The sequence below is a fragment of the Arachis ipaensis genome, chromosome B09, assembly GCF_000816755.2.
Source record: "Arachis ipaensis cultivar K30076 chromosome B09, Araip1.1, whole genome shotgun sequence".
NCBI lineage: Eukaryota > Viridiplantae > Streptophyta > Magnoliopsida > Fabales > Fabaceae > Arachis > Arachis ipaensis.
This window is the reverse complement of record NC_029793.2, coordinates 6,136,621-6,146,099: the sequence shown is the minus strand read 5'-3', so window position 1 is coordinate 6,146,099 and position 9,479 is coordinate 6,136,621. Positions and strand designations below refer to the sequence as shown.

The following is a 9,479-nucleotide window of genomic DNA, read 5'->3' as shown; positions in this document are numbered from 1 at the left end:
AAAAATGGAAAAGTCTACATTTCCAATAGTTGATACACTCTCTCTCAACTTTAACCATTCTAATCTAAATTGAAAACATATCAAATCTGTTTTTTTTTTAAACAAAACCAAATATTTAGTTTTGTTTTCAAATATTTGATATGGACTTTTTAAATTAGATTCTGTTGAATTTTTGTGTGCTCAGAATTCTAATCTAAATTGAAAACATATGAAATCTGTTTTATTTTTTTAACAAAACCAAATATTTAGTTTTGTTTTCAAATATTCGATATGGACTTTTTAAATTAAATTCGGTTGAATTTTTGTGTGCTCATAAGTACATAGTAGCGTTTTTGTTAAATTCTAGGGTAAACGTTGCATTTCAACAATTAGATTAATCAAACTCATAATTTATTAAAAAACAAACTAATGACAAACATAAATATAGACTTATATGTTATATCAAGTAAAAATAAATGCCTGCGTAATACTTAGCCAGATCTTCTCAGAAGCAACATCAAAGTTGTAAATCCAATTAAGCATGTCTAGCATAAGTTGATAATAACGATATTACAATTCTAAGCTAAAACTAATATACTCCTCACCATCAGATTTTGGGAATGAATGTAACATGGTTTCTAAGTCAACATTCTCATGAACCTTGAATGAACTTGTGACCTTGACATTCTCCAATTCATGCCACCAACACTTTGTGTCACTAAAATGGTGAAACCACTTCCACTTTTTTCTTCCCATCAGCAACTCATACAAAAACTGTTTTGTTTACAAAATAACAAATAGAGTTACAGAGTAATGTTGAGAGAGTATAAATATACAATGCGTGTACTGTGTGGTTCACAGAATGTTAGGAAGTAGACTAAATTTTTGTTATAAGATTTTGTATGTAAAATTCCCAATTTTGTAAAAACGTTCTACAACCATTTTTGATATGATGAAAACTAAGCATACCAAGATAAATGGTTTCCTGTCATAATCAGAGTGCAAGATGAATATAATAGTTCTTGGGCAGCAACTTAAAAGCAACCAATTCACATAAGGGAAATAGAGAGCTTCATTTTGCGGAACACACTGCAATCCTAGACGTTTAATAGTAGGAGGAGTGGATGAAACTTGGATTTGACTCAAAATCTGTTCAATCTACACAATTCAGGGTGCACAAAAACCAATAATTAAAAATTAACAATTAAAATTGGAAAATGTGCAATCAAAATAAACCAATCCAGTAGCTAGCTAGTGAATACTTACTCCTGGTAGATGTTGGATAGATAGGGAGAGTGATGCCAAAACCATTTGTGGTTTAATATTTTGGATAAATTCCCTCAAGCTATAATTATGCTTATAATCCAGGGTAGGATTAAAACTGAGTTCCAGTTGATTAGAATATTTCAGAAAAGATATAACAATTTTGAAGTTTCCATAATACTGGCATGATAATAAATTTGGAGCATCTATTGACCTCCCTCGAGCTAGAGCAATGTATTGATAACTCCAAGCATTTGAGCTGTGCACCCAAAATATTAATCTTTTCAGACATAGAACAACACAACAGTGACAAACTCTCCAGGAAATGGAATTTATGAAATAGTTCAACAAACCACTTATCTGTAATGATAGAGCCCTCCAAAAAGAATAAACGCAAACATCTCAAATTTGTGAAACTATCTAAATTCAACTTGAAAGGCGCATAAACATCCAGAGGACAATAACATAAATTCTCAAGATTTGGAGCATCAATATAAACCCCCTGTATTCCTCGAATATCAGCTTCCTTGAGCTTTTCTAGACCATGTAGGAACAATTATCTAACAGGACAAGGTACACTTACAGGGTTATATATATAACAATCATTAACGGTTAAATGTTCAATCAGAGGACAATGAGATATGAGATTCTCAACAATCCCTTCATGCGAAAAGAGTACCTCACATAAATGTAAAATTCTAACTGAGAAAAGCTTGATTGAATGGTTTAGAAATGCTTGTTGGTGGAATCTTATTTTCCCTCTCAACACCAATTTAGTAAGTGATTTGGCTTCAATGACACAAAGTGGAAGGTCATATTCTTGGTCTATAGTGCACCCTTTTGCAACATAGGCAGTAGGGAGGGGGAGGCAAAGCTCAAGTTCCTGGACACCATTTTCGCTGACCATCTTCATCCAAAGATCAACATGATAGGACATTTTCTTATGGTCTACACATTGCATGTTGAGCTTAAATACTTTAATTGCTAAGCCTTGATCAAGAAGCTTCAACAATCTTTTAGTGACATAGTGAATGAGTATATCTTGATTGCTAAACCTAAGAGGATTCTTTAGTAACACATCATGCATACTAAAAAAATCTTTGCTGCAAATGGATAATATGGGAAATGAATACCAAGTGTCCTTCCACTCCTTTGACAAAACACTGGTCCTAGCAGCATCTTTGTATGGCAACCTTGTAAGAATGTCATCTAATATAATAACTTTCGGCAAACTGGTTAATCGGTCCATTCGTTTTCCCTCGGCTACAGACCTACAGTGGTATCCCTGAAGGAGAAGAATAAAAAGAAAAACAGTAATTATTATTCATCTCGCAAGTGAGAGCTGAGAGCTCTAAATGAATATGAATGATTTTCATCTTACCTCTCAAGGTAAAACTTAAAGCTAGGACTCCTAAATCAACATGTCATTGCATCAAAGTTGGGAACTAAAAAAATTGGCCAGTTATACAGAGCACCAAGTTAATTTAATTATGGTATATCACACACTAATTGATTTAGTATTTTTTTTACCACCCCTGAGCATATGAACTAGCTATGATTACAACTTTAACAACTTTTTTCCCAACTCAAAAGTCATTGCAATAAATGAACACAAAGAAAACTATAAAGCTTGATTGGATACTGATGGCAGTGACTAGTAGTGATAAGTTTCTTTCACAGTAAATTTCATTAGAAGCTAACCAAATTTTCACCAATAACTTAATCAAATTATCTACTGTTAGGGAGAGAGAAAGTAAAGGAAGGCTAAGAAAAGGAAGGCTAAGAGTTATTATAGGAAAGTTTTATTTCTATCCGTTGAAATTATAGCATATAACCACTATATAAACGTTTGTAGAATTTCAATTCAATCATCATCAACAATAACAACTACATTCACATTTTCTTTTCATATTATTATTATTATTATTATTATTATATTTTATTTCCTTTTCTCTTTAGTAATTATACAGCGAGTGCATTATTGTGAGTAGTGTTCAATTTCATATTACTTTGTAGCTATTAGAAGTCAAAATTCTGCTACAGACTCAACAATTGGTATCAAGAGCCAACGTTATATTATTCATTATTTGAGTGGTAAAATTCAATTTTGAATATAATGGCTTCTACTAGTAGTAATGTCAAAGTAGGCAAATATGAAATCGAGAAGTTCAATGGGAAAAATGATTTTTCCTATTGGAGGATGCAGATGAAAAATCTGCTTATATCACAAAAATTACACAAGGCACTGGCAGGAAAAGAGAAAAAGCCGGAGGAAATGAAAGATGAGGATTGGAAAGAATTAGATCTTGAGGCGCGGACTGCAATAATCTTATGCCTTGAGAGGGATGTTGCTTTTTTGGTAAATGAAGAAGCAACTGCAGCAGGCGTTTGGTTAAAGTTAGAGAGTAACTTCATGACGAAGACTCTTACTAAGAGGATCTACTTAAAATCCAAATTGTATACATGCAAGATGGAGAAAGGCACCTCAATCCGAGAATATATCAATAAGTTTGATAGGATCATATCAAACTTAAAGGATATAGATGTGAAGGTTGATGATGAAGACCAAGCACTCATATTGTTACTTTCATTACCGAAGTCCTATGAAAATCTGGTGCAGACATTGATGCTGGTGGGTGACACTCTGACCATGGATGAGACGAGGGCATCACTTTTAGCGGATGATCTACGTAAGGTTGCTACAAGTGTAATGTCATCTTCAAATGGAAGAGAGTATAATGATCAAGCACAAGGATTGTTCGCGACTAGAGGAATGACTAATGAAAGAGGAAAAGGTAATAAGCGTGGAAAGTCTAGGCCAAAATCTAGACCTCACGCGGAGAGAACATGCTTTAAATGTGGTGAGGCTGGACATTTTAAAACAAATTGTCCAAATAAGAAGATAACTTTCAAGAAACAGAACAACGACAACCCAAAAGAAAAGCAAGAAGCAAGCTACGTCTCAAATGATGAGGAAGATTGTTACTCTGTGACAGAACAATCTTATGAAATCTTCGATAAGTGGATTCTTGATTCAGGAGCCTCTCACCATATGTGTCCAAATAGGAAGTGGTTTACTACCTATGAAAGCATAAATGGTGGCACAGTTTTAATGGGCAATGATCATGCTTGTAAAACTGTGGGATTGGGTACTGTAAGAATCAAGATGCATGATGGTGTCGTAAGAACCTTAAAGGATGTGAGACATATTCCAGACTTGCGGAAAAATCTGATCTTCATAGGTTTGTTAGAGAAAAATGGTTACAAAATAGTTGCAGAAAATGGGGTACTTAAAGTTGTTCGTGGTTCTTTGGTAGTGATGAAAAGAGTTCGTCACGGTAATCTTTATTCTCTTTTGGGGACAACGGTTATAGGTGAGTTAGCAGTTGGAATCGGTGGAAGTAGAGATCAAACAGATTGCACGAGAATATGGCACATGCGGCTTGGACATATGTCAGAGAAAGATCTATCATTGCTTTGTGGACAAGGTTTGCTGAAGAATATGAAGAAACCACAAATGAAATTTTGTGAGCATTGTGTGTATGGAAAGGCACATAGGGTGAAGTTTTCTACAAGCAAGCATAAAAGCAGAGGGTTGTTAGACTACGTGCATACTAATATTTGGGGCCCGGCTAAAGTTACTTCCAAGGGTGGTTCCAGGTATTTTGTTACTTTTGTTGATGATTATTCCAGGTATGTTTGGATTTACTTCCTCAAATATAAGAATGAGGTATTCGATACTTTTAAGCGATGGAGAGCAATAGTTGAAAACCGAACAGGTAGGAAGCTAAAAAATCTACGATCTGATAATGACACAGAGTACACGGATGGGGCTTTCAAGGAGTTCTATGACCGAGAAGGCATTACAAGATACTGGACAGTTAGAGAAACACCACAACAGAATGGAGTTGCCGAACGACTGAATCATACGCTACTTGAGAAGGCAAGGTGTATGCGCTCTAATTCTGGGTTAGGCAGAGAATGGTGGGCAGAATCGGTTGCTACAGCTTGCTACATAGTGAATCGATCCCCACATTCTTCTCTAGATGGAGACACACCTTATAAGGTATGGTCAGGGGAACATGCAGATTACGAGAAACTCAGAGTCTTTGGATGCACAGCCTATTATCATGTCAAAGATAATAAGCTTGATGATAGAGCTAAAAAGGCAATCTTTTTGGGTTATCCAAGAGGGGTTCAAGGCTATCGCCTTTGGAGTGTAAATGATTCTAAGTTTGTAATTAGCAGGGATGTTACCTTTGATGAACGATCTACGGTAGCTTTGTCTAAAGATGTGGTGCCAAATGATGGTGATGTTGAAAAAACTTCAAATACTCAAGTGGTGGAGATAGAGTCTAAATACCAACAAATAGACTCTAATAATGTTCAGGTGGAGCATCCTAATGCTACTCAAGATGACGCAGAGGATGAACTTGATCATGAGGAAATTCAGCGAGAAAATGCACATGCATTACAACAGCAGCAGCAGGATTCTTTGACATCTACTAGGCTAAAGAGGAATTATAAATTTGTTCAGAAGTTCGGGTCAGATAAGCCTTTGAGACATTATGGGCAGCTAAACTTGGTAGATTATGCACTCTCAGTGGAGGATGATGAGCCGGTCACCTTCAAACATGCTATCAAAGACAAAGATAGAGAGAGTTGGTTGGTCGCTATGGAGGAAGAGATGCAATCTCTTCATAAGAACAAGACATGGGATGTGGTCCCATTGCCCGTGGAAAAGACTGCAATTGGTTGTAAGTGGGTGTATAAAAGAAAAGAAGATCCTACTAAATCAGATGGTACAAGATTCAAAGCTAGGTTAGTAGCAAAGGGATTTGCACAGAAATAAGGTGTTGATTACAATGAGATATTTTCTCCAGTGGTGAAACACACTTCCATACGGGTGCTTTTAAGTCTTGTCGCTCATGGTGATCTTGAGTTGGAACAACTAGACGTGAAGACTGCATTCTTGCACGGTGACTTAGAGGAAGAAATTTACATGTATCAACCTGAGGGTTTCAATGTTGAGGGTAAAGAAAGTCAGGTATGTCGCTTGAGGAAATCGCTATATGGATTGAAACAATCTCCTCGGCAATGGTATAAGCAATTTGACTCCTTTATGTTAAAACAAGGTTTTTCCAGAAGTAATTATGATTGTTGTGTATACATTCGTAAGCTTCCTGGAGGTGATTATATCTATCTTCTATTGTATGTGGATGACATGCTTATTGCCTCTAAGAGCAAGGTAGAGATAGATATGTTAAAGGTTCAACTTGGTAAAGAATTTGAAACAAAAGACTTGGGTGCTGCACGAAAAATATTAGGCATGGAAATTAAAAGGGAGAGATCAAGCCAAAAATTGTTCTTGAGCCAAAGAGGATATATTGAGCGCGTCATTGAAATATTTGAAATGAAAAATGTTAAATCGGTGGTAACGCCGTTGGCTCCACATTTTAGGCTCTCTGGTAAACAATCTCCCACAACAGCAGAGGATAATGCTTACATGGAAAATGTACCTTATGCTAGTACAGTCGGTAGCCTAATGTATGCTATGGTATTTACATGCCCAGATATTTCACAGGCAGTAAGTGTTGTTAGCAGGTTCATGGCAAACCCGGGTAAGGCACACTGGGAAGCAGTCAAGTGGATATTAAGATACTTGAAGGGCACCATTGACACAGGTTTATACTTTAGTGGAAAATCATGTCAAATCAGCGGCTTTGTTGATTCTGATTATGCTGGTGATCTAGATAGAAGACGTTCTACGACTGGTTATGTATATAAAATACAATGTGCTCCAGTTAGTTGGCGATCGATGTTACAAGCTACAGTGACACTATCTACTACAGAAGCTGAGTACATGGCAGTAGCAGAAGGGGTGAAAGAAGCATTGTGGCTAAGAGGTCTTCTAGATGATTTGGGGTTGAAGCAAGATTGCGTGGATCTGAATTGTGATAGTCAAAGTGCAATTCATTTGGCTAAAAATCAGGTTCATCATGCTCGTACCAAGCATATTGATGTTAGATATCACTTCGTGTGTGATGTTATGGAGAAATGTGACATTTCTCTTATAAAAGTACACACGGATGAAAATCCTGCTGACATGTTGACTAAAGTGGTGTCAGGAAGCAAGTTCCAACATTGTTTGAAATTGCTCAATATTGTTCCATGTTAGGCAGTCATTGTCAAATGATGCAACCGAATACGAATACAATTCTTTGATCGTCCAAAATTTGCGTAGATTTCAAATTGTGAACGAGGTGGAGAATTGTGAGGGAGAGAGAAAGAAAAGGAAGGCTAAGAGTTATTATAGGAAAGTCTTATTTCTATCCGTTGAAATTATAGCATATAACCACTATATAAACGTTTGTAGAATTTCAATTCAATTATCATCAACAATAACAACTACATTCACATCTTCTTTTCATATTATTATTATTATTATTTTATTTTATTTCCTTTTCTCTTTAGTAATTATACAGCGAGTGCATTATTGTGAGTAGTGTTCAATTTCATATTACTTTGTAGCTATTAGAAGTCAAAATTTCGCTGCAGACTCAACATTTACCTATAGCTATCAGATGTTCTTCAATTTGAAAAATGGCTTTGGTTTTTTTCCTACTAGCTCGTAGGTTCCCACGTTTGGTATAAAATCAAATTATATTGCTCCTTTCAACAGAGTAAATCACATAGTAGTCCTGAGATTTACGCGATTATCCAATTTGGTTATCGAGATTCCAATTTCACAATTTTAATCCCCAAATACAGGAATATAATTTGATTTTATACCAAAGGTGGGTGACCTATGAGCTAGTAGGGAAAAAAAAAAGTAAAAAACCAAAGCGATTTTTCAAATTGAAGAACATCTGTTGGAAGAAATCACAAGAATATGGAGTCTCACCTTCTGCGGATGATAGTAAAAGAGGAAGTGGCATTCAATTTTAGTTTTTGACAGTCAGAATAGTCAGATTGAGAGTTTTATATGGAGAATGAATCCTCACTATTTTTTTTAACAATTGAGAGAGTTTAAAATAAATTTTAAGTCTACTATAATTTAACTAATAAAACAGCTAAGCCAATATTTAAATCTAATCTAATTTAAAATTGAAAACCATAAAAATTCCAATACTGTAAAAGTAAGTTTGGATTGAAATGAATCTTGTTTTTTTTTCTATAAAAAATCCTAAAATATTAAATTAAATTTTAAATTTAATTTTTAAATTTAATTGAATAGAATCTAAACTAAATCCTATTAGCTTTCTATGGTGGTGAAAGTATTTTAGGATCTAAAAAGACTTGAGTATGAAAAAAATTAGAAGAAATAAAGGAGCTAATTCATAGATATGCTATTTTCACAAAAATTCAAAATTTAAAAATAATACCATATAAAAAACCTGATTTACTGTTATATCGATATATCTTATTATTATTTATCTATTTTTCAGTTATATTGGTATTATTATTATTATTATTATTATTATTATTATTATTATTATTATTATTATTATTAAAAAATTGTTTTCAATCTTTATTTTTCATCTTATGTATATGTATTTTTATAAAAATACAAATTTTATATTAAGCATAGTTATCAGAACTGAATCGGTAATTGATCCGGTCATATAACTGGGTCACTATCTTACTGGTTCAATCGGTGAGTGATTGATTTATCCAGTTGATCCGGTTATAATTAAATAAAAATATAAAATTATAAAAATAAAATTAAAAATTAAATACATATTTTTAAAAATATATTAATAACAATCAAATATCAATTCTTAGATATAATTTATGGTGTAAAAAAAGATAATAAATTAGTCACTAATATAAAATACTTTCTTAATTTAAATAAACGAAAGAAAAAAACAAAAAATAACACAATCAATATCAATATATCAATATTTTATATACTATATATTATTACTTATTTGATATTCATATCAATTCATGTTTAGAAAGATAAAAAAAATTTTACTCATATTTTATTATATATTTAATTTTTGTCACTTAAAATGTTGAGAAGCAAGTTGGCACAGTGACAAGAGGGGAGGTATGGATTCTGGTTGCACCGTATTTGAATCCTCCTTGCATTTATTTTTGAAGTATTTTGGATGGTAGCTCCTACCATGGATTAGCAGCGTGAGGGTCTATCTCTTACCATGGATCGGCGGCACGAGGGTGCGGGTGCATCGTAGACCCACGCGGGTCTAATACAATTTGGAGTGCGAACTAGT

General features: G+C 34.1%; 1 protein-coding gene across 1 annotated transcript; it reads right to left on the bottom strand.

Moving 5' to 3' along the window:
* Positions 387-8,428, bottom strand: LOC107617025. The gene is made up of 4 exons (XM_016318865.2): positions 8,147-8,428; positions 1,246-2,527; positions 949-1,137; positions 387-753 (listed from the first exon to the last, which is right to left on the bottom strand). Exons 2-4 carry the CDS (start codon positions 1,288-1,290, stop codon positions 550-552), a joined length of 438 nt encoding a protein of 145 aa, XP_016174351.1. The 5' UTR covers positions 1,291-2,527; positions 8,147-8,428; the 3' UTR covers positions 387-549.

Excerpts from the sequence above, each read along its gene's own strand:
- LOC107617025 (XM_016318865.2), bottom strand. The coding sequence starts at position 1,290 with ATGGTTTTGGCATCACTCTCCCTATCTATCCAACATCTACCAGGA. Across the intron at positions 1,138-1,245 it reads CTATCCAACATCTACCAGGA|ATTGAACAGATTTTGAGTCA; the intron begins GTAAGTATTCAC and ends TGAATTGTGTAG. Across the intron at positions 754-948 it reads ACAGGAAACCATTTATCTTG|TTTTTGTATGAGTTGCTGAT; the intron begins GTATGCTTAGTT and ends TAAACAAAACAG.